This window comes from Thamnophis sirtalis, unplaced genomic scaffold (genome assembly GCF_051295495.1).
Source record: "Thamnophis sirtalis isolate CommonGarterSnake01/CBP01778 unplaced genomic scaffold, rThaSir2_p1.2 scaffold_1, whole genome shotgun sequence".
Taxonomy (NCBI): Eukaryota; Metazoa; Chordata; class Lepidosauria; order Squamata; family Natricidae; genus Thamnophis; species Thamnophis sirtalis.
Window position 1 is genome coordinate 71,800,455 of NW_028261381.1, and position 25,428 is coordinate 71,825,882.

The window sequence follows — 25,428 nt, forward strand, 5'->3', positions numbered from 1 at the left end:
TGCCCCTGGTGCATGCGTGCATGCCCCCACTTTCCATGCCCAAAATAGTGTCGGGGGGCTCGTGCAGCACCTCGTGGCCTGTTTTGGGCCTGGAAGCCTCCTGCGTCAACCTGGAAGCCAAAATGGGGCATGGGGACACCGCACAAACCCCCAAAATGCAATGCGAGCACCCCACCACGCATGCCCCCCTGTGCACGCATGGCATGTTCCTCGCCAGCTGGCCGGCGGGAGGTATGCGCACATGCACAGTGAACTGGGCTGGGGCGACGGCTGGTGTGCCTGCAGAGAGGGCTCTGCATGCCACCTGTGGGCACATGTACCATAGGTTGGCCATCCTGGCTCTAGGTGATTCCAAATACCAAACTTCAGTTTTTAGGGCACCTTTCCTGGTGGCATTTTAATGTATTCCTCATCCTTGGACTCAGGAGAGAAGAAAATAGATTATGCCATTAGCTCCTTTGCAAGGCTGGTAGAATATTGAATAATGAATGTTCCTCTGTTTTTTATTTATAGGCAACTGATTCGGTGGGTGAAATCCTGCTGTGTCTTAGCTATTTACCCACAGCAGAGCGATTGACTGTAGTTGTGGTTAAAGCCAAGAATCTTGTGTGGGCTAATGGAAAAATGACTGCAGGTCAGTAGGATCCTTCTTTGCCCTTCCTCCACCCTCTCCTCCTCAGTGCTGGATAAATTATGAGCATGATGCCTCAGCCTTCAGTGGATGGGTCAGCAATGATTGAAAGTACAACCTGGTTCTCTTGCAAGTTGAGTTGGAATAATAATGTGTTGCAATTGTATATTCCTTAAAGATTTAGTTCTGCTACAAAACCAGGGAGTGGAAAAAGTGACACACATACTAATGTCTGTAATACATTCTCGGCATTATAAAAGTATTGATCAGTGTAAAACTATGATAAGCTCTACTAAATCCTTAGGATGAGTGGAAGAATTCTGATTTCTGTATGCTGGTAGCAGACGACTTTATTTCTAAATGCAGTGAATGATCCACCTCTGCTACCCACTTTCTGAGACTGAAATTCATTCCAACCACTCAGTAAAAGCTTTGAAAAGTAGAAAGGATGGCATGTAGCAGTGGTGGGTTCCTACCAGTTCGGACTGGTAGTGGTTTGGTGGCCTGGGTTGCTGGAACCGGCAGAGACCCAAGCCTGCCATTCCCCACAACTGGTTCTCCGGCCAGCACCATAGCTGCCGCCATCTTGTTTTTTGCTTGTTTTTGATTGCACTGCATATGTGCACACAGCGCATATCAAGCACACGTGTGCACAGTGCACACACGAATGAACCGGCAGTAGTGCCTGCTGGAACCCACCCCTGGAGTGTGCCCCTGTTCTCTAAAGCGGTTTTGTAGGGCCGAAGGTGTTTGTGGTCTGCCAATGGCCTGCGGAGCTTGCAGCAGAGTCTGACAGTGAGGAGGTTGGGGAGGAACATGAACCAGTCCTGGAGTCTGGGGAAGGCTCGGATGAGGGCTCTGTGTCGGAGGCAGAGAGGGGACCAGGGCCATCTGGGAGGTATGTGATGCCTCGGGAGCCTCCAGAGTCAGACAGCAGCAAGGCAGAGGAACAGATTTCCCCTGTTCCCAGTGTGCACAGGCGCAGAGCTGCCAGAAGGCAAGAGCAGTTAAAACAGAAGGGACGACTCGGGAGCAAGATTTGCAGGTGATCCCATATAACGTACAGGAGGAGCAAAGGCATATGAGCCTTTGCTGGAAGCAACTTGGTTCATGGTGGTCAGTTTACCTTCTAAAAATACGTTTGGACTCTTTGCTCTGTGTGGCCTTGCCAAACGAATTGCCAATTAATTCTTTGGCAGCGTTTTCAAAGAAGATAAAGGTGGGTCCTTATCAGCCTTATCCCTATCAGCCTGTGAAATAAAAAGAGGGTTTTTGGACTTAACCTTGTGCCTTTTTTCTGTATCAGGAAGCCTAGGTCCGAACAGAAGGGAACAAACACAGTCGCTGAAAAATCTCATTTCTCCCTCATCGGTCATCAGGCAGAATTAAATAATAATAGCCCCCCCCCACCTTCCATGATCTTAACTTTTAACATTTGCTAAATCTAAATTATATATGTATAATTGATTTTTTCCAATAATATAAGGTTCAAGGCAGAGAATATGGAGATTGGCTGAGAGACCTTTGCACTGTATTGCCAAGTTTCTATGGTCTTTTCCAGAAAGTGATCATAGCAGGACAGCCATTGTATATTTTGGAATGTCTCATCTTAAGCATCAAGCTACTTAAATAGCCATTAGCAGAAATTGAAAATCTGTAGGAGGTTACTGTCTTCGAAGAAATTAGGAAATGATCAGTTAATTTCTAATTTTAATTAATTCAATTTCTTCTGATTTTGGTCAGCAAGTATGTTTGTAGAAGTCAACCCATTCTATCCTGAAGATTCTGATTACAATGCTTTAAAGTATGACCATAATGTGATACATATTTTTTGTCATGTGGTAGCATACTTTCCATTCATCCTTGATGTCCAGAATAAAAATTACAGGAGGTGGAACATAGTAGCAGAAACTGCACCCACTTAAGTTGTTACAGAGTTTCCAACATAAAATAAGCATGGTGTGAAAACCATTTCTTTAGAATAGGGATCATCTTCTTACTCTTCCTTCAGATCCTTTTGTCAAAGTGTACTTGCTGCAAGATGGGAGGAAGATCAGCAAGAAAAAAACTGCAGCAAAGAGAGATGACACAAACCCAGTGTTTAATGAGGCCATGATTTTTTCAGTGCCAGCAATTGTCCTGCAGGTAAGAGCTCTCTGGTTCAAATGATGTACCTGGTGCCCTCCAATGAACCCCTACACCGCTATAGGCACTAAAGCATGTACAGTGCAGCAACACACTGGTGGTTTTGGCATCTATCTCTAGCCAAAGCATTCCTGGGATGTTAGGTGCTATTGTGCACATGGTATCGAAGGATCCATATTCAGTTCTTGCTGTGATCTATAACTTGACTGGATTATTTACTAAAGTCTCTAGCTGGATTGATATTGATTTGGTGGTTCACATCTGCGTGTGACCCTACAGCTGAACTGGTCCTGAGTCATTCCAGTCAGGATTGTCTGCAGTGACTCAAGCAGTTGTTTTTTCCCCCACAGCCCTTGAGATGTTTTCAGCTAGAGATTGAAAAGGATTGAAGGATTGAATCTGGGACCTTGTACACGCTCTAATGTGCTCAGCTAGGTAGCTGTGCATTTTCTCATTTCAGCTTCTGCTGAGTCAGGTGTATGGTGTATGATCATAAGTCAACTTTTGGCACATCGATATAACTATTTTACATGTAAGCATATCCTGCAAGACTTACATCAGCCACAGACTGCTTAAACAGAACGGTTGTCATTGGCCACAGAACTTGAAATAGTGACTCCCTCTTTGCGTGTGCTTCAGAGTTTGAGGGACAAGAGCAGAATTTAATAGGCCTGTCCCATCTGTTAGGCTTATGGTACATGACTGTGCTTTTATTGCAATTAAAGCCCGATCATTGAAACAAACTGCTCAACTACAAAATGGAGCAAAAATGTTAAAAGGTGACTTGGGTGAATGGGGATGTGTGTTAAATTATGGCTTTTTATTGCTGTATGCTGCCCAGAGTTACTGTGTGTGAGTTGGGCAGCCATATAAATTTACTGAATAAATACATTTACTTTTGACAGTCTGTAAATAAATAGTACTTTTGTCAACAAACATAGACCTTTTGGGGATTTTGGCAGATATAAATAACAGGGCAGTTTATGCTGTACCTTACACTGAACTGTTTGTGCTAGTGATCATGTGAACTGAAGCTAGGTTTTAAAGGCATCACAGAGTGTTGCAGGGTGCCCCAGATTAGGGCACTGGGATAAATTCAGACCAAAATATTACCAAGCAAATGTAAAAAAAACTGAAACAGAGTAGGCTTGCAGCATTCAATTCTGCAGTCTTAATCCTGGTGATTTCACAAGTTTTTCTTGATGGGGAATAGATTCTGTCTAGAAGGATTTGGCATAAAAGCAGAGGCTTTCAGATTAAATTCTGCAGGGAAAAAACCGACATGGGAGATATAAACCAATCAGCATGTCATTTGGTAGGCTGAATATATAACCCCCTTTGCTTTTCAGCCATTCAAAAGCTTTTGTGTTGGAATCTAATGAACCCTAGCTAAAAGAATAATCTTCAAAAGAGAAGTCACTGTAAGAAGAAGCTTTATTCAGCAGCAGCATGGAGACAAGTAAAAGGATCAGATATCACAATAACCAAAAAAAAAAAATGCTTACTTTTCTCGTTATCCCACTTTTTCTTGAAGATGAGATGATCAGAAGAGATAGGATAAAGCTTCTAGAACAAGCATTCACAAAAATAAACAGAATGGGAACAATGATAAAAAAAATATTATACATAAATCTGCAGGTTGCCTGAAGACCTATTACTGATTCATTTGCAAACAGAGCAAAGACTAACCTAGAATAAAAATGCAGTTGCTAATTGCTATTGAAAGGTTGAGGTCATACACTTCAGTCTACATCAGATCAGCAAAACGTTTCCCAAATAGGATTTACATTTAAAGACACATTTAGGAGTGGTGTAAGAAATTCACCCAAGATGAAGCTTCTAAAATTTGACTTGTTCAGACAAATGTCTTTTACTTCTCTGATGCAGTAGTTGAAACCCTGCACATCTTCATTTTTAAATGCATTTTTCCACATCAGCCTTTCATCTCCTTCTCCTTCCCTCCCCTCTCCTTCTCCCTCTCCTCTCCCCTCTTTCTCCCACTCTTCTCCTTCTGCCTCTCCTCCCCTTCCCCTCCCTTCTCCCTCTCCTTTTCCTTCCTTCCCCTTTTCTCTCCTCCTCCTCCCCTTTCCTCTCCTTCTCCCTCACATCTCCTTCTCCTCCCCTCCCCTTCTCCTCTCCTTTCCCTCCCCTCCCCTTTCTTTTCCTTTCTGTCCTTGTTCCTGATATGTCTTAAACTTCCTCCAAATGCCAGAAATCGGGATTGTACATTGAGAGGCTTATTTAAATCACAGGTGACCAATCTTTTGGAGAGATAATCTTTTGGCTTTGGAATCAAGTGATCCGATTCAGCATATAAAGCAAAAATATATATATATTAAACTAAACATTTGAATTAAACTAACCCTGTTAGTCTGATTACCACAACAGTGACTTCTGAGAAGATGCTCAGCGGAGCTCTTTAGGTACAAGATCATAGACTCATGGTTGGTTGTCCACTGTATGATTGCAGTGAATGGCTTAGGAGAAAATAGAAACTTATACTAGCAGAAACACATTTCCCCATGATGTTGTGGGGCTTTCATGGCTCTTGAGAAGCTGAAGGGATGAACTGTGCCAAAAGTGCCAACTGTGAATATGCAGCATTTCCTTTAGAGCTATGGGCCAATTCATGTCCCATTGGTGGGAAAGTTCAGCACCAAGTTCCAGGAACCTCCCCCCTGCCATCTGCCATCACAACACAGTCATATGTTGCATTGCCCAACTCCACCCTCTCCTATTGCTCTGAGGGATGCCCTTGCCACTCCCCTAGCACAGTGGCCAACTGGGAATTTTTAGTACTTTCCCCTCTCATCACAAAAAGCAGAAAAGTGGGGTATCTGTTGGCTGCTAGTTTTTGTACCCATGGGATAATGGAGCACCAGAATGAAATTCGATCGAAGGCTCAAAGGGATGATGGAGCTCAGGAATGAGGACAGTGCGCAGCATTGCAGAAGTGTTGAAAATGGGGAAATGTGCAAGCTTTGTGACTCTGGACAAGTTCCCCAACTTTCAACCTTCCAATTGCATTACTGTTATTTAAACTAATCTGCATAACTAGGTGTAGTTTGTCAATTGAAGGTAGCACAATTCCAATGTGCGCCATCAAAGATTCTAATCCTAATTTATGCCTTTACAGGAGCTGTCTCTTCGGGTGACGGTCGCACAATGCTGTGAAGATGGGAGAGCTGAAAATATTGGCCATGTTGTCATAGGCCCGGCTGCAGGAGGCATGGGCATCACTCACTGGAATCAAATGTTGGCTACCTTGAGAAAACCTATATCCATGTGGCACCCACTTCGACAAAGCTAAGGGTGTACCTGCACCTCACCGAAAATAATCCAACACGGTGCTTAAATAAATAACTTCAGGTGGCCGATGCTGTTGGAACAATGAATTTGCGAGACCATAAGAGTTTTTTTTTAATCTAAATATTCCTCACAAATAATAATAGCAGTGATGATGGGTTGCCAAATGAGACTACCCAAGCCTTGGAAAAGAATCATAGCTAAAACAATAAGAGAAGAAGATATATAAATACAGATGGATACCTGGTAGCTGGTGGACAAATAAGACTTTTGATTCCGTCATTCTAACATCACCAACTTGGAGAGCCAATTATTCTTGAAGTTCTTTCACACTGAATCTTGCATTTCCACATTGTTTTTCTCCATTGAAGAAGACTTAAAAGGAAAGCTTATGGTATTTTATGCATTTGACTGTGTTTCAAACATGTTGACTTGGAAGTCAGATTCTTGGGAGTGAATGGGCCCTGCCTTGATATAAATGTATATGGAACACAATTTTATACTTCATTCCTTCTCACATTCGTTGGGAATCAAGTTTGGATTATTTCAAATAAATTTGGGCAAAATTACTTCCAACTAAAGTTGCTTAAGTCACATTTTTGGGCCACCATTGTCACATGCTTCTTATCATGATTGAGATTCAAGTACTGTTGTCCTGTTTGCCTTTTTTGGAGAAGAAAACTAAAAGGCTCGTATTTGACTAAATATTTGACAGAGTGAACTTTTTACAAACAAAGATGTGCATCATTAGATATGTGGACTACTGCTTGCTATAAAAACTCAACACATTTGCTTTGAAGATTCATGAATCTTTCTCCTCTCTTTGAATTATGGTAAAAATGTAATCCCGTAGAGCACAGCACCATCACAGAGATGACCTCTGCTCATTCAATACCTACCTGGGCTCTGGCGTGGACCTGTTTAGTTCCAATGTCCAATTGGAACACTATCGTCACAGAGGATGCAATACTGAGATGTAAATTCACTGGGCCTTATTTTATACATATGGTATAGAACTGAATAACCAATGGACTTTTCCTTCCCGTTTTCACCATTTATGAGCAATTGGAGATTAACCTGTCTATAAAGTGTGAATGCTTTATTTATTCATGTTATGTGTGCTTGACCTCAAGAAGCAGTTGCAATCATGCTGGGCAGAAGAAGAGTGGAAGTGGATACAAATGTATCATGCATGGGAGAACCATCCTTAATATTGGAAATTTGATTGGGTGATTTGTAATTCAAGGCCACATCAGTTATAGACACTAAATATGTGTATTTTGAGAAATAGGGAATGGCAGCTTGAAAAATAAAAATAAAAAAAACAAAACAAAGGGAAATTCTTTGGCAAAATATTTCATGGTTACTGAAAACATTGTGGATGATGTATTTGCACCCAGTAAGTCACTTTTGGTGAGATGGGTGGCTATATAAATTTGATAAATAAGTAAATAAAAGTAAATTAAAAAATCTCTTTATTGTTATTGTAAAATTTGTAAAAAGAATGTAGGAACACTAATAGGATAAAAAGAGTCTTAACCTCGCAAACAACTAAGCACTGTTCTGATATGGTTTCTAAGCAATCATCTTTTGGTTCCTCATGTAGTAATTTTGTGAATGTCTGATTAGATGGCTGGCTTTCTAATTTGCAATTGATTTAAAATATCAACAGTGGCACATGCAAGGTAGAAGGTAACATTCCCATATCTTTACCAATCTCGATCATGTTTGCACCCCCATCCATCAGATGATATCAAGAGCATGCCAGTGGTAACACATTGCAAAATCCCCGAGACTCTGGTTCCTTGACACCCATGGGAAACCATTTTCCCTTCTTCCCTTGCATTAAAGAAACATGAGTTTTACTGAGGTCATCCTGTCTTTGTGGCAATTCACATTGACTAGACAATCAGCCTGTCCTATTACCTCTATTTCATTTACCCCAGCTCAAGAAATAGCCAGCTTTGAATCTGGATTTGCTGGGATACCACACGGAGCTTCCTAGACTAGCGCCCGGATGAGTTCAAACTTTGTCTCCTTGTGATGGAACAGAAGGTTTCTCTTAATTCATGGACCACTGGAAGTTCAGTCCAGAGTGGAATAACTTCACAACTGGCACGTTGTGAGGCAGAGCATGTACTGCTTTAGCTGTCTGGTTTTTGCTAAGGATCTCCCTCTGAACTCCAGGAGCAAAGCCTTGCTAAATATATTCAGAATTCAGGAATGGTGAGGATGAAATGGGGGAATCGCCAGGAGGGATTGGAGAAACTTTGGGAATGGTTTAAAAAATGTAACAAATGGTATGGCAGAACTCATTACCTATTTATGTAAACATATCCCATGTTCCAAAGAAGCGGTAAAATATATTTTTAAGCTCCCTCCAGCTCTTAATACTTAACTGATCAACATTTTAAAGGCAAGATTTCCCTAAGGGCAAACCTTTAATTATTGTGTGTGACAAATAGCTTGCTTTTGGATGGATATGCCATCCACACAGAAATAGCACCTAACTTCTTTTCCAGAAAATACATCTCTTCCCACGCTACCAAATAATGGTGAGGATCCCCACAATGTGTAAATTCTAGAAAAGTTGCTCTCTTTTCCCGCCCAGACTAGCCTTTTACCAAAGCAAAAGCTATGCCTCTAAGGAAAAACATTGCATTCAATAAAGGTAATTTAAGCATCTCCTGTGAATAGTATCTAGGGAACAGACGATTTAAGCACAGAGAGAAGAAGCTGCTGACAGTTTAAAGGTATTTTCAAGGATTAGTTTATATAGACAATGGAAACAGGAAACAGATTTCATGTAGCAGGGGAAAAAAATTCTGAAATCTAGATAGGAAATAGAACTTGTTAAAACTAGGAACAGATGCTTTAAACAAATTCTTCTACTTCGGATGTCTGGGATACAAATCTTACCATTTTGGGATGAATTGCCAGAAACAGAACCGTCATTCAGAGTGAAATAGCATAGTAGATGATGTAGGTCTATGATACAAAGTCTGCATCCAGGATAGATCTTTAAATTCAGTAAAGAAAAAGTTGTAGTCAGCTTTGGAGGGGGGAGGGGGATAAATGGATTAAGTTAACCCATCACATTGGGTGGTCTTCTAAAATAAAAGGATTTCCATTCTCTTTGTTGACCCAGCCAACACTGGCTTTGTTCACTTGATGTGAATAGCAGAGGTGGGTTCCTACCAGTTCGCACCAGTTCGATAGAACCGGTTCGTCAAATCTACCGAACTGGTTAGAAGAGGTTCCACCAGTGAACCCGGAAAGCAGGCCACACCTACAGAAGAGCTTCCAAAAAATTTTGAAACCCACCACTGACACACACAGACAGACAGACAGACAGACAGATTCACACATAGAGAGAAAGAGAAAGAAAGAAAGAAAGAAAGAAAGAAAGAAAGAAAGAAAGAAAGAAAGAAAAAGAAAAAAGAAAGAAAAAGTAAGAGATGAAAGAAAAAAAAGGAAAAAGGGACAGAGACAAAAGGAAGGGGAGAGAGAGAGAGAGAGAGAGAGAGAGAGAGAGAGAGAGAGAGAGAGAGAGAGAGAAAAAACATGGCCGGCAAGCCACTCCCCCAAAGGAGGCCACACCCACAGAGTAGGTTCAAAAAAAAATTTGAAACCCACCACTGGTGAATAGCCAATGAAACACACACACAAGTCATGGAAACCAGAATATCTTCTTGTATTCCAATCAAAGAGAGAAACTTGGGGCAGATGCCACAAATCAAGTGCACAAGTTTGCAATTTTACAGCATATTTAGACAAGTTTCAGGCAAGGAAGTTATACAGCTTTAATTATTATTGGCCAATACAAATAAACAACTCCCTGTGTAACATTACTAGGCAATTATATTTTCATGGGGGAGTGAGCTTCATTATCTTAAGTTCTCTGCCTCTCGGCATGATTTTGACTATGCCAATGACGAACTTCTGTGACTCCATGGCAAGGCAACTACTTACAGTTTTAACTGTCTCCCTAACAGAAGGGTAACTTTCCCAAATGGCTTTAAGCTACTCCCTCATTTCCACCTTTAACACTCTGCACTAAACCATAGTGAAGGTAGTGATGTGTCGCTGTTGTGGGTGTTGCAAGCATAAGTAATAATTGGGATCACAGTTAGGAGTGTAGAAGTTTAGAACCATGAGGACATCATCTCCTTTTGGAAACAATCCTTTAAGCACAGAGGGGGCATTAAGGAAACACTATACAGAGCACCACACCGTGAGTCCAATCATTCCAAAAAATATAATCATAACAATCAGCAATTTTAACCACTTTAAATGGGGTAGCCAGTTGGTGAAAGAGTGCCAGATATTGAAGAAGGGGGGTAAGGAAAGCATTAGTTTGTGCAATAGCATGAAAACTGGCAGACTGGGTTGAGATTACCAGGACATCAAACAAGAACCTTATCCTGTTGATCAATAAAAGTGCAACAGCTAGAATTAATGAGAACATAAACATCTCCTTGGCTAGCTAAGAGGAAGTCCAGAATTATACAGTTTTGGATGACAATTCGCAATACTGGAGTCACTTCTACTTGTAATCTAAAGATTGCATCTGCTGCAGTATTGGCATAAATCTGAAGGGAGGCAGAAATATTGAGAAGGGCGAATTCGAATTGTAATCTCTAATGCGTTGGCAAAAAAAAAAAAACCAATGAAAAAAGACAATAAAGGAGATTGCCACTTTCGTAAGAGATTACATGGGGAAGGGGGGATGTGAAAGGGACAGTTGTGATGCCAAGGGAAGGGGGCAGCATGTGAACAGCTGAAAGCAAGATTCCTAAATCCCATATCACATAATAGGTAAGATTTTATATGCACTATGTCTGCAGATCCAGAATCACCCAGTTGGTGGAACTGCCCCTGAATTTCTTGACAGATTCTTTCACATGGTTGACCATTGTTTCCCTTACCTTTCCTTTGGAGGGAGGGGGATTCTACAGCCTTCTGAATATAAAGGCAGCTCCAAAAGCCCAAAACCAAGAGCCCACCATCATAGTGAAGGGACAAAAGCTGCAAGCGGTGGATCAATTTATATATCTTGGCAGCACCCTCTCCCACTCAACGACAATTGACATTGAAGTCAACTGCAGAATTTTCTGCTTTCTAGCTAATCTAAATTGTGTGGCACAGCGGATTCCCTCCCCCTCGCTGTTCACTTACCTTTGCAGGCACTCGGTAGCAGGTTCCACCCACTCGCCCAGACATCATCACGTCCATTTTTGGTGCTCTGCGCATGCATGCTCAGACACATTGCTACCGAACTGGTAGCAAAGGTAACTGGATTTCACCCCTGCCCCACACGTCCCATTTTGGCTTCCAGGTTGTTGCAGGAGACCTTCAAGGCCCAAAATGGGGCATGGGGGTACCTTGCACAGCACCCCCATGCCCTGTTTTGGCTTGAAGGTTGGTGCAGGAGGCCTGGAAAGCCTCCTGCACCAACCTGGAAGCTAAAAATAAGTGAGGGGGGAACATGCGGGGGGGCATGCGTGCATGTGCGGGGACAGAGGAGCATGTGTGGCTGCATGCACATACACGGGGAATGTGGGGGGAGTCATGAGCGCATTGCATTATGAATGCGTGTGCGCGCTTTTGGCACACAATGACAAAAAGGTTAGCCATCACTGTCCTATAACTTCTGTGTGAAGGTATAGCTACGCAGAGTTCCAGCAGATATTTTCTCTTTGGGCCCTGATAGAGAAACATCTGCCAAGTGGCGGGCGAGCATCTTCAGCTCTAGGTCCCCAAGCTGCTCTGGTCCTACCCACTAATAGTCCCCATAAATCTCTTTGTTTATTAGTAACAACTCTGGATACAGGTCGTTAACCCCCAAGCTCCTTTTTCTTCATTTCTTACTTAGGATAGTTCAGAATCTACTGGATGATCTTAATAAACCTTTAGTATATGAGCCTGTAGTCACATATTTGACTCCCAGATGTCTAACAACAGCAATGATTATAAAGAGGCTTTTTGCTCCTAAGTGAAGTGCTGAATAAACACACTAAAGATAAAATAGGGAATAAATTTTTACGTGGAAGAATTTGTTAGTTTAAGTCTGGATTTCTGATGACAAGTTTCTGAGTTGAGTGGCTCAACTCAGCTTAGTGTCTAGCTTAGTGTCTAGCAAACACCCATCCACACGAATCACTACGTTGATCTGGGTCTGGTTGGTGCTGCTCAGAGTTATACTTAAGTAAATCCCAGGTGCTAAAGTCTGCCTGCCTTCTCAGTGATTTGCTGTCAGTGTGTTCATTTTACGGCCTACCCATCTGCCCATATAACCATTTGGATAACCCCCTGCCATGAATCTCCCACCTGTGCCTGATGCTCAACTGTAATGGCATTAGGAACCATCCCATCCCCCTTTCCGAAAATACAAGGACATTCTCTCTTCTTGCATCTGAACAGATGGTCATGAATAATAAGCTAGTTTCCTGAGAGATGTTGCCAGTTATCAGTCATGGGACTCCCTCTCATTCTTATAGAAAAATATGAAATGCAAATGCCTCTGTTGAGTCAAATCTGCCTATTTATATGTAGAAGGGAACCGCATCCAACTCACAAGCCTCTTCCAGTTACCAACGGGCATCTAGACCAGATTTAGCTAGGAGTTATCTAACAACTTGGAGGCCTGGAAGAAACAGGCATGGAAAGGTTCTCACAGGTCAAATTCTCTCCAGCTCAATCAGAATGGAGAGGAAAAGCCAGTGTTATGCATTGATTGTTGGGTACATCTTTAATTGTCTATGGCAGTGATGGCGAACATTTTTGGCACAGAGTGCCCAAACCAGAGTACCAGAAACCCAATGACCTGTCATGCATGCATGCCTCGGAAATCTGCTGGCCACCGTGCATGCATGCTTTGGACCCGATGAGCAGCTGGCTGGTGCACATGCGTACCTCGGGAAACCTGACGCCCAGCTGGCTGACCTGAGGCGGTGGCATGCATGCCCATATCGAGGATTCTGTGTGCCACCTCTAGCACGCATGCCATAGATTTGCCATCACAAGTCTATGGAGTTGTGAAGATAAAATTAGGGAGGCATGGATACTGGAAGGAAGGAAGGAAGGAAGGAAGGAAGGAAGGAAGGAAGGAAGGAAGGAAGGAAGGAAGGAAGGAAGGAAGGAAGGAAGGAAGGAAGGGGAATAATTCAGATTATTATAAAGAGTGAGCCAAAGCAATATCATCCGAGCATCATGATCTTATAATTAGACCATTATTGTACCATCTTATGCCGCAGTTCATCCCAGGAAAAAAGTCTGTAGTTTATAAAGCACTCAAAAATTCTTTTTTCAATTATTATATTTTGAAGAGAATTTGAATCTTTGAACACTGGATATGAAGAGGAGAGATGCATTGTGTTTCTCATTTTGTACATTGAGTAGATTTATTTTGCAAACAAGACCCATGAAACAATAACACTTTGTATTTTTATCTTACTATTAAATGTCAGAAATACCTATTTCTAAACCAGATCACCAAGGAAGCTTCTGAATAAAATTCTGCATGAAGGAAACTTAGAAAATTGCTCTACCAAGCAAATCTAATTTTTCTGCCCTAGAAGGAATTAAATTGCTTCAATAAATGCTGAACTGCTTAGTTTGCATAAATGTTCCCTACGTGCATGCTTTATAATTCAGACTTAAATATGTTCACTTGAATAAAAGTCCCACTGGTTACATTTGGACTTGCTTGCTAGCAAGTATGATAGCAAATTAGAATATTTAAAAATAAGCCCACCAGGTATGACATGGTGAAAGAACAGACACATGAAACTTGTAAATATTCTGAGTTATTGGAAAACAGAGGGTGGCCACTTATTTTTTGTATTGTGATCAGAGGTGGTATTCAGCCAGTTTTGACCGGTTCTGGCAAACCGGTATTGGAAATTTTGAGTAGTTCGGAGAACTGGCAAATACCACCTCTGGCTGGCTCTGCCCACATCTATTTGCTGCAATCCGAGTCCCAGCTGATCAGCTGTGTCTTCTTCTGTTGCCCTGCAAAGCTGGAAAGCAGGTTAGTGGGGTGGGGAGGGAATGGGGATTTTACAGTATCCTTCCCTGGAGTGGGGTGGAAATGGAGATTTTACAGTATCCTTGGTGATGTTTGTTTAGTTGTAGCAGACACTTCAACTGCTTTCCCAAGTGCATCTTTGTGTTGTGCATGGGGCTTCTTTAGAGCAATGAGTTAGTATGGTGACTGCTATCTTTCCTGTAGAGTTTGAAGCTTAGCATGTCAAGACTGACTGAGAAATACTATTGATTAAGGCCATGTGCACACATGGGGCCTCGTGCCCCAGAGCTGGCAAAAAAAAATAAATCACGCTGCCCTAAATTTTATTAGCCACACAGTGCACTCTTAATGCATACCCCAAATGTGCCTGAGATGCCCTGATGTTCATACGGAGCATCACCTAGCACGTTCTAGGGTGATGTGATAATTCCCTCTGCTGAAATTTCAGCATTGTCTTAACCATGTGAAAACCATGCCTTCCCCAGCTGGCATCCACAGCCCTCTGCTTACCCCAAGCATTACATCCCCCCCCACTTTTTTTCTCTTTCCTTTCATACCTTTAACCGATTTAACTTTTTCATTATTTCTTGAAACTATCTCAGCTGAGTGCTCAACTGTTGACCTATTATCTTCGGGGCTGCAGTTAAGAATGAAAGTTTTGTATTTTTTGCCTGCCATCTAGTGGCTCTCTGGATATCTGCAGTTGCTGAATAAGTGCCATTGAAGAGCAGAAGTTTGGAAAAGAAGGTGAATAGGGTTGCAAACTTATTTAAAAACCCTACGAAATTAGATGAGAAGAAAGGAGGAATCGGGGTTCCTGAAAGCCCCTACTGCTGCAAAGTAAATTCTTTCGTGGCATTCTTTTAAAACACAAGGGTAAAAAGTCTTTTCAATTATATATCTCATTACTTTGAGGTGCTGCTACAAAGAAGAGAGGGTTAACCTATTCTCCAAAGCACCTGAGGGCAGGATAAGAAGCAATGGGTGGAAACTAATCAAGGAGAGAAGCAACTTAGAATTGAGGAGAAATTTCCTGACTGTAAGAACAATTAATCAGTGGAACAGCTTGCCTCCAGAAGTTGTGGATGCTCCAACACTGGAAGCTTTTAAGAAGAGATTGGACAACCATTTATCTGAAACAGTATAGGGTTTCCTACTTGAGCAGAGGGTTGGATTAGAAAACCTCCAAGGTCTGTTCCAACTCTATTATTCTGTTATACTCTCTTTAAGTCCAGAGATCCAAGTTTTATATTCTGTAATTCAAGTGACAGGAAGACCCATTGGGGGAGCTCAGAAGGATCTGGGTCTTCCTCAGAGCTGAAAGAGGGCTGAGAGGGAGATCAGAGACTGGAAGGAGATGGTCCCACAGAAAAGCAACAGAAGCAATTGGAGCTATGGGTTTGCTAACACAGAACACCTCATTTCAGCTGCTTCTCCCCCTCACAACATCATCATGTCCCACACCAGTGGTGGGATTCAGCCAGTTCGCACCTATTCAGGAGAACCGGTTGGTAACTTTCTAAGTAGTTCAGAGAACCGATTGTTGGAAGAAATCTCCTTTTGTTTTTTCCCACTTTACAGGACTAATCCTGTAAGGAAGGCAGGAAGGAAACATTCTGGTGTTGTTTCTAGCCTAATCTTTATTGCCCTGATTACAGAAACTGCCTCTCTGGTTAACCCTTATTACATTGTAACAGCTAGGGCGAAGCGCCCATCGACCTGAGTGACCTTGAGTTGGCCACGCCCACCCAGTCACATGACCACCAAGCCCCACCTACCCAGATGGTCATTAGGGCAGATTAAATTATTTGAATCCCACCACTGTCCCACACAATATACATGCAGTGCCTGGAGGCAAGATAAGACAGAAAAAAATATTTCCGGAGCAGTTTACCTCAACTGCTTATATATAGAAACTAGTGGTGGGATTCAATTTTTTTTTACTACTGGTTATGTGGGTGTGGCTTGGTGGGCGTGGCATGGTGGCCTTGGCAGGGGAAGGATACTGTAAAATCTCCATTCCTTCCCCACTCCTGGGGAAGGTGACTGCAAAATCCCCATTTCCTCCTGATCAGCTGGGACTCAGGAGGCAGAGAATAGTTGAGGGCGGGGCCAATCAGAGGTGGCATTTACCGGTTCTCTGAACTACTCAAAATTTCTGCTACCGGTTCTCCAGAACTGGTCAGAACCTGCTGATACAAACATCTTCAGTTAGAGAGCTAGAAGAAAGAAGTTAGCAGCTATTAAGGGTCATAGAACACTGGTTGATGTAGGGCAGCTAGCAGAGGTTTAGTTTCTGTCTAGATGTCACAGCCAACGATGTGTAGTAATGTAGGTCTTGGGGAGGTCCATGTTCAGGCCCCTCAACCATGAACACTCATTGAGTGACTCGCTCAGCTCACATTGCCTGACAGAGCTGGGTTAGGGATCAAAAATGTTCTTGCAAAGCAGAAGTGGTAAATTGTATCCATCCTTTATACCCTAGAGATTCAAGATGGAAATAAAATTTTAAAATGTGCTTAAAGTGAGATGCGGATAACTTTATGAAGTATTTAATATCCAAACCATTTATTTAATAGCAGTTTGTATCTTACTCCTGCCTTTGTAAAATGTTTGGGCTATAAAAATGCAATTATAACATGATTTCTGTCAGTGAAGTGTACTAGTCTGAATAAGCTTGGCCGTCTTTCAATCTAGATCAGCATTTCTCAACTTTGGCAACTTTCATTTTAACTTTTTTTTTAATGTAAGGATTTCAACTTTAAATTCCCAGCCAGCACTTCTGTCTTCTCGGGTTAGACTAAAATTTCTATAACACAAGAAGCTTTAGTAATTGTGCCATGGGAAGGAGGGAATTGAAAAACCCAGATAGACACAATTAGTGGCTAATGATGGTTTCCTCAGGCACTTTGATGCTAGCATTAGTCAGGAGTGATTTCAAAGGGTTGGTAAGGGGGATTACAGAGAACTAGGAACATTTTAAGTTATTAATATTCATATATTCAACCCATTGCCCCTATTCTGTGGAATTAAAATATTCATACACCCCTCAAGTATGTGGACGAGAACAGATAGCAGCCAGGGCATGTGCTTACATGCACATAATATCTCTTGTCCAGAGGCAGCAATAATTTTATTTGTAAGTCAAACATACGCAAACACATACACACACCCCATTTTTAATATGGCTTACTCCTAAGACTCAGCTCAAACTTAATTCTTGTGTGATGAAGGTATCTAAGAGTTGTGCTCAGTCTGGGATAACAGGAACACATCTGAGCATGTAGATGTTGAAGGGGAGCAAATGACAAAATGTGCATTGTGACATTATAATGCCAATTCTGCTATGTCCTTATGTGCAATGTCATGAGGCATGTTGTACTTTGGCATTATGGTTGGGAACTGATGCCTATGCAGCCATGTAATGGTTTTAGGGAAGACTGTGGAAATGGTTTGCTATAATTTTTTTCTGGGATCTTCTCCCTAAGGTATTCTGCCAAGTCTCAAATCTCTTGGTAGTTTCTCATTCAAATGTAGTTAGTCCTCACTTAATGACCAATCACTTAGTGTTATGATGGATCCCCTCTCCCCAAATACTTACCGCATAGTTCCAGAATTCCAATAGGTGTAGCTCCCTCTGCAGTCAAATGACGTTCTGGTTCTTGGAAACTGGCTTGCATTTATGACTAGTTGCAGTGTTCCACATCATGTGACACCATTTACATGGAGGTGTGTTGTTTTTTTTGCCAGACACTGTCCCTTTTGAATTGTTTCTGGGCAAAAAACACCCATAGGAACGTATTGACCTGTGGAGTTTGCTTACTGCAAAAAAGTGGGTCACACGGGTGCCTTGACTTATGACAGAAATTTCATTTCCAATACAGTTGTAAGATGAGAACTACCTCTAGTAACCTGCAGAAGGCAAAGGGAGTGGCCTTAGAGGACAGGAGGGAGAGCCTCTACCAAGGTAAGGATCAGATGACTTGGGCCCATTTCAAGAAACTTCAGAAAACTTCTCAGACAGGCCCCTCCCCAATTCCCATGAAATTAAAATAAGGACAGAAGCACATTCAGACTTGCAAGTACCTTTTACTATAGCTGTTCCAATAAAAGTAGCCCTAACCTACATGGCTATGGCAAATCTAGGCAGCGTACTAAAAAGCAGAGACATCACCCTGTCAACAAAAGTGTGTATAGTCAAGGCTGTAGAAGGCCAGATCCTGAAGATGAAACTCAAATACTTTGGCCACCTAATGAGAAGGAAGGACTCACTGGAGAAGAGCCTAATGCTGGGAAAGATTGAGGGCAAAAGAAGAAGGGGACGACAGAGAATGAGATGGCTGGATGGAGTCACTGAAGCAGTAGGTGTGAGCTTAAATGGACTCCAGAGGATGGTAGAGGACAGGAAGGCCTGGAGGAACGTTGTCCATGGGTTCATGATGGGATGGACACGACTTCACAACTAACAACAACAACAACCTATATGGCATTGGTTTCTTAGTCTGGTTTACCTTTAGGATTGACCTAACTACCAGTAGGTCTAACTCTGCTTATCTTTTTTTCCTGATCGGCAAGAGCTGGCTAAGAACTCGCATCTTAGCTGAGTAATTTCATGTAATCTAGGAATTTACTTGAAATTCTGTAGATTGTCTTACAGGGTGAGAACACTCACTGTTTTCATAGAGTGGGCACAATTTGATAAAAGCAGATATTAATAAACCCTACTGTTGCTAAATTCAAAAATACAGGGGCATTCCTGCAAATGCTCCACCTTGATCACGCTTCCTTGAGAGGAATGCCTCCCCTCCACTTCATTCCTCAGCTCTGACTGCAAAATATTCCAGCATGAGCAAATCATATCGGCGCAAATCTGCTTTTTCTCTATGGACAGTCATTATCTGTAAGTGCTTAGTTATTTTCCACTCAATCAGCGTGGAACACGCACGGCCTTGGATTTTCTGCAGACTCAGCCCTTCTAGGATAGTTTTAGGATTTCATTCCATTTCTTTCAAATGGCACCATTTGTACCTTTTCCCCTCACACCGTGGGAAAAAAAGCAATTAGATTTATCACTGGGATATAAATTAAGTTGTGGATTGTACTACACAACGGCCAACAGTGGAGCAGACGGAGGGTGCAACAGGAGGGTAATGAGCCAACACCAAAGATGAAAACGCCATAAGGAAAGCAATACAAGGGGTGAGATTGCAAGCGAGAGTATGTTTAAATGCCTGGTCTGGTATTGCCAATTGGAGTATGTGTAGTTTCAGGAAATTATGACATGTCCCAGTTTATACCACACAATTGCTCAAAGGAGATGTTTAAAAATGCCTATAACAGCCTTACTCAAACTGGAATTCTCTTGATGTTTTAGCTCACAACTCCAACGATCCCCGCTACAGATCCTCAGGGTTACAATACTCTGGATGACCATGAGTAGGCAGAAAAGATGCAGAGTTCTATGTCTCTTTGCTACCCTCTTATGGCCATGCAGAATTTTGCAGCCCAGATATTACAGTGATAAGCCGCCTGGGAAAGCCAAGAAAAATCATCAAAACCATAAAAATGCGAAAATTAGAATAATCCAAAAGGACATGTGATGTGACACTCAGAAGAATACAGCATACTTCACTTAACCTTCTAAGGAAAGATCGAAAGCAAATGAGGTCCAGGCAGAAGAAGAACATCATGTCTTCAAAATCTAAGGGACTGGTTTGGACAAAATTCAACAGCACTTTTTCATGTGGCTGTTGATAAAAATAGGATCGCCAACATGATTACCAATGTCCAATGATGGATATGGCACAAGAAGAAGATGATTCCTAGAGGGATGATTCTTGCCCATTTAGAGCAGTGATCCCTACCTTTCCAGCTCCGTGGACCGGCAGCAGTGGTGGCAGTGGCAGGGGGAGAGGTGATGGTTTCATGCATGTGCCCACAAATGGAGCTTTGCACAATCGTGTGCGCACCTACCACTTAGAGCCTGTTCCCAACAGGCTGCTGATTGGTACTGGGTAATGGACCAAGGGTTGAGACCCCTGGTTTAGAGCACAAGACTAGGATTAATGGGAATTGTGGAAATGACTTGCTTAACAGCATTATATAAGCAGATCAGTCTTGAATGGGAGAGATTACAAAACAGTAGCCAGGAAATAATTTCTCTGCAGTCTTGTCTGTTCACACACACCAATGCCCTCTTAATAGAAATGTGACTGGGAATTCAACCACTCTAATTCTGCGTGGGAATGGACTGCTATGGAACTCAGCAGAAGCATATCTGAATATGGTCCATGATGCCCTTGGGCAATGAAGACTCATCTGATTCTGGATTGATAGCAGGTGTCAACGTCATCTAAGATAAAGGCAGAATGATACTGGATAAAATATGGACAGAAAAAAATCTAATAGATATGGGTATCAGTATATAAGTGGTGGTTGAGGTTGGGGGTGAATGAATAGTAATTCATTCTAGTCAGCCGAGATTATATGTAATTGAGCATCAAAATATCAGCTGGTGATCAGCTGGTGTTGATTGCTGAGTATAGTTGTCAAGACAATTTAATCAGATAAAAGCTGAACATGCATTTGGGGAACAGGTTCGGCAAAATCCTGCATGGATGCTCCAGGCATATACTCAGCCTGCAAAAATAACTAAACGCCCCCCAAAAATGCACCCCCCCACCTAACTCCATATAGCAAGCTCTGAATTTTGCTGCCCAATCTGATAGAACTGTTTCTCCTTTGTTTTCTTCTTAACACAGATTAACTAAACACCAAGAGAATTATTGTTCTCTTTCAATGTATTGTCATTACGTCTTGTATCTTGCCTCTGATCACTTTCTTTTGTGAATATGGGGTTGTTAATATTTCATTATAGTTCATCTTTGAAATACTTTGACACATCAGGATATGTTAACCATTAACCAACTGATTTTGAGTGGGGATTCATGACAAACTTGATGTCTCCAAAGTAGCAAAGGCAGCACTGTGGCAATGTAGAACGTCAAGATAAGGCAAGATGTACTATCATAAAATATATTCCTAAATATAGGAATATATATATTCCTAAATATAATTGGAAAGCACCTATTCAGCCAAAGGGTATGATGCTTCTTCTCTTCCTTTTTTTCTTGTATTTTGTCCCTCCTTTGGCACCCTATCTTTAATTATTCTAATCAACTATTTCTTCGATAATAGTGCAACAATTGTTCCATGGAGAGTTGGCTGCAGTGAGTTGTTGTAGACCCTAGTCAGCAGTACCTTGCTGGCAGATCAAGTCAGACTGCAGACCAAGGACATGTTTTGCTTCGTGTATGTTTGTGTGTCTGTTTGTGTTTAAAGTCATTACATCTTCAAAACATTGTGACAGAGGATGCCAACTGTTAATTTTTCTGTAGGGTGCCAGACAAAGATGCTTGCACCTGAATCTAAATAAGATTGGTTCTCTTTTACTTCGCATGGCTGAATGAATGAATGAATGCACTTATCCAGTTGTTATTGGTTTGTTGTCCTATTTCTATCAGCCCTTCAAAAACTTTCTAGATCCTCTATGTCAGGGGTGTCAAACTCAAGACCTGGGGGCTGGATCCGGCCTGCGGGGTGCTTAGATCTGACCCCGGAAACAGTGAAGGACTGGTCCATGGGGCCTCTGCCAGTGAAAACGGAGCTCAGGAGGGATGCGTGCAGCCCTCCTGAGCTCCGTTTTTGCTGGCAGAGGGTTGCAGGAGGCACTTGCAGCTGAAAACTGAGCTTGGGAGCCCATTTTTACTGGCAGAGCGCTTGGCCATCACAGTTGCCCCCAACGAGTGATGGCCATGTCCGCTCAGGCACCTCAAAGTCAAACACAACCCTGATGTGGACCTCAATGAAATCGAGTTTAACACTCCTACTCTATATCAAGTATGCTGTGATCTGGATCTTCTAAAAGTTAAAGTGACTTCAACAGTTAATCAAGATACCCTCATTAAAGTCAATTTGGATCTCTCTGCCTTCAACTTTGCAGCCTCCATTTGCTCTAAAACATTCAGAAAACTGTGATTTTCTGAACTGTGAACATTTATTTTATGTAAGCCATAATTATGGCCTTTAAAAAAAAAAGAAATCCATTTTGTTTTATTATTGCAGTCTCAGGTTATTCAAAGGTCGCACATACTAAATCTAAGTGCAGTCACAGAAATGTTAGAAGACCAGTTTATCTGGATGATAAAACATCAACAGCACTTTAATTTCAAGACAATGTCCAAAAAGAAAAGCCAATAATTTTTTGAGTTCAGAAAGGTTAATTGACACAAGGTTAACATACCCACTGATGGTAAAAGCCACAGAGTTTTTTGTGAATCCTCAAGGACACATTTGTCTGACAAGAAAAGGATGGCCAAGTGGAAGGCTACACAATTTCTGACACAACTATTCTAAGACTAAGGACATCCGTGTCACAGAAATGTAGGAGCCACAATAATTGTTAATAACCTACTGTATATTTTGGCAGTCTGTTCACATAATGAAGTAAAAAATCAAAATCAGTGTTCCATAAGTAATATGAGTAATGTAATGTTTTCCTTTATATTTGAGCAAATCCATGAATAAGGACAACATTATTGCAAGCCCTCTTGAAAATGAACAGCTTTTTCTTTCCCTATTCATGTTTAGTTTCATGGAATGAAATAAACACAACCATTTTCACACTTCTTTGGTTCTATATAAATTAACAACTTTCATCAAAGCACTTCAAAAAGCATCAAACATTACTGGACTAGTCTACAAATTCTGTAGCCCCAAGTTAAGCTCTCTAGCACACAACTCTTCAGAATGGTTAAATTCCAACTAGTTTCCAATTAAATTAAAAGTGTCCAATTAAAAGGACACTAAATTTCAGGGTTAGGATAGTTTTCTTCTTGAAACCTTGAGAACTGCAGCCAGAAAAATACCTGCGTATTACATCAAAAATGAATAACTCAAGCATCCAGTTTTAAAGCAGGTTTCAGGCACCACACGATGGACCCTAAAAGAATGTAAGTTTCCCATCTGTTTTTTCCTTACGTTTGTGGAAATTGTAAAGTTGGGGAAGGAAGTCAGAGGCTTCTTTGCTCTCATCCCACCTTTAAATCTTGAAAAGGTTATACGGCACAAATCATATCACTGGTATTTGCTGCTTAAAGGCCTGATACTTCATAATACCTTACTTCATAATGCTCCAATAACAGAATATCGCTGAAAATTGGAATTTTGCTACTGAATTTTAGCAATGTGATCCTGGGATGCTAAGAGGGTATCATCTGTAGCTTGAGACTCCTATGCTAAATAAACACCTGTATCTGACAACAGGAGGCAGCTGGATACGTATGCTGTGGAAGATGCCAGAATCACACCTCTCTCTTAATGCTGGAGTAATTTTCTAAAAAGATCTTGGCGTAAAAAGGTCCCAAGTCTTCCTTTTGTTGTACCATTTTATTTTTCTTCCTGATGCACTAAGAAGCTATTGTGTGCCTGGATCAGCTCCAAATTCTACTGACCACTGCCCAAACTTTCTGGAGTTGGGTGGCCTTGACAAATAAAATAAATGGCCAACAGCTGTGATGAATTCAGACATTACAGTACTAGATTCCAACTTTCACCAAATCCAGGCAGAATAGTAACAGATGTGGACATGTTGGACAGCCACTCTTCCTCCATCAAAAGAACATGCTGTTATTATAATGGGGGTGTAAATGCTTGCATTATATGCAATTTTGTTTTACAATTTATGTAATGATCAAAGAAGTACATATTCTCATATTCTCTACATGTGGCATGTTTTGCCAAATCTCTCTACTTAAAAGGAGCAATGCCCATTTGGACTTTTATAGTTGGGTTCCAATAGTGGACTAAAACATGTTGCTACCAAGATTTTATAATGACTTGCTGAGAAAAAAGGGCTACGCAGTTTGAAAGAAAAGCTATTTGTCTTCTTTATATATCTTCAAAGCAAACTGCAGTATTCTTCAAGGGGCGCCTGGGAAGAGACAAGAATAGCTTGCAGATAAAAAGACAAGGAAAGGCATAAAGAAATATGAATCAAAATAGCCAATTGTGGGTTTCATTTTAGATTTTTCTCTGCCTGAATGTATGCTTGTATTACGGAAGTCATCCATCCATCTGACCATAATGATCAAACTAGCCCTTTTGGGAATAAGTAACATTATGTAAAGCCTAAAGAAGAATAGTAAGTAGAAGACAAAGAAAGAGAGAGGGGGGAGGGAGGGAGAGAGAGGGAGAAGGGGGATTGTTCTTTAAATGTCTCACCTCTGTTTTCTCAGGTTCTCATTAATTTCATTCAATTCCAAGACTTTCAGTCACTTCTTTCTACATAACTCATTAATTTTCCATCGTATATTTGTTTTGTGTTTCAGTCCTCAATCCCTCCTTTACTTTCATTCATTTATTCACATAACCAATCACTTTCAATCTATTTCATATTGTCACTCACTTTTGCATTCAATCTACAAGAATTTATCCCTCTCTCAGGATTAAGTTCTGGTTCTGGCTTTGCTATACACACCATTAAATTACCGTATTGCAATTGCACTCAGTTTACCGCTGTGCTTCGCCTCTGTATAACAATGTGGGCAGAAGCAACTTCTTAAGACGCAGCCATTTTTGCTTCTTTCAAAAAACATTCATTCATTGCTCCCAACTCTACTCTTCTATTAACATTTGCACATCCAGCCACTTTTCCATCTGTAGAAAATTATCAGGGCACACAAATTCAGTTATCTAGCAAAGATATTTTTATCATTTATGTTTAACTTGCTATTGTTCATACTTTTTAAAATAAATACTTCTGTACATTCATCTTCATTGCATTAATTCTCATACTCCTTACTGCATCATATCTGACATAATATTAACCATCTGATATGGTTAATATCTGATATTAACCTCACATTATTTTACTTCTTATCCTTTGACAAACAAAAATGCACATTTACATTCCCAAACAATGTACCTCTAATAGCACAAGTCTTCCTTATGCATTTATCCATAAATACATATAAACAAACAGTAGGACATCACAATCTTTGTCTTACTCCCTGCTCAGCATTGAACCATTTATTCTCACACATACTTTAGTTCCATTATACACTCTTTTTATGATATTTAGTAACCAACTTCACTATTTTATACAAAGCACTTCATAATTCAAGCCTATTCGCATCATCATATGGCTTCCCATATGATGGGAAATCAACTAATGTTTAATAAGCCTTTTATGTCACATTCATACATGCATTTATCAGTTAATTGCTGAAAAGCAAATATCTGGTTTACACTTCATTGG

The 25,428-nt window shown here is 41.1% G+C and overlaps 1 protein-coding gene across 1 annotated transcript in view; it reads left to right on the top strand.

Annotated features, from left to right (window-relative positions):
* SYT12 (synaptotagmin 12) overlaps positions 1-7,589 on the top strand; it is a 44,150-nt gene extending 36,561 nt beyond the window's left edge. The window contains exons 6-8 of the mRNA XM_014065492.2: positions 514-634; positions 2,643-2,776; positions 5,913-7,589. Of these exons, the coding sequence (XP_013920967.2) occupies positions 514-634; positions 2,643-2,776; positions 5,913-6,086 (429 nt within the window). The 3' untranslated portion in view covers positions 6,087-7,589. The remainder of the gene's footprint in view (positions 1-513; positions 635-2,642; positions 2,777-5,912) is intronic.
* Positions 7,590-25,428: the final 17,839 nt, after the last annotated feature.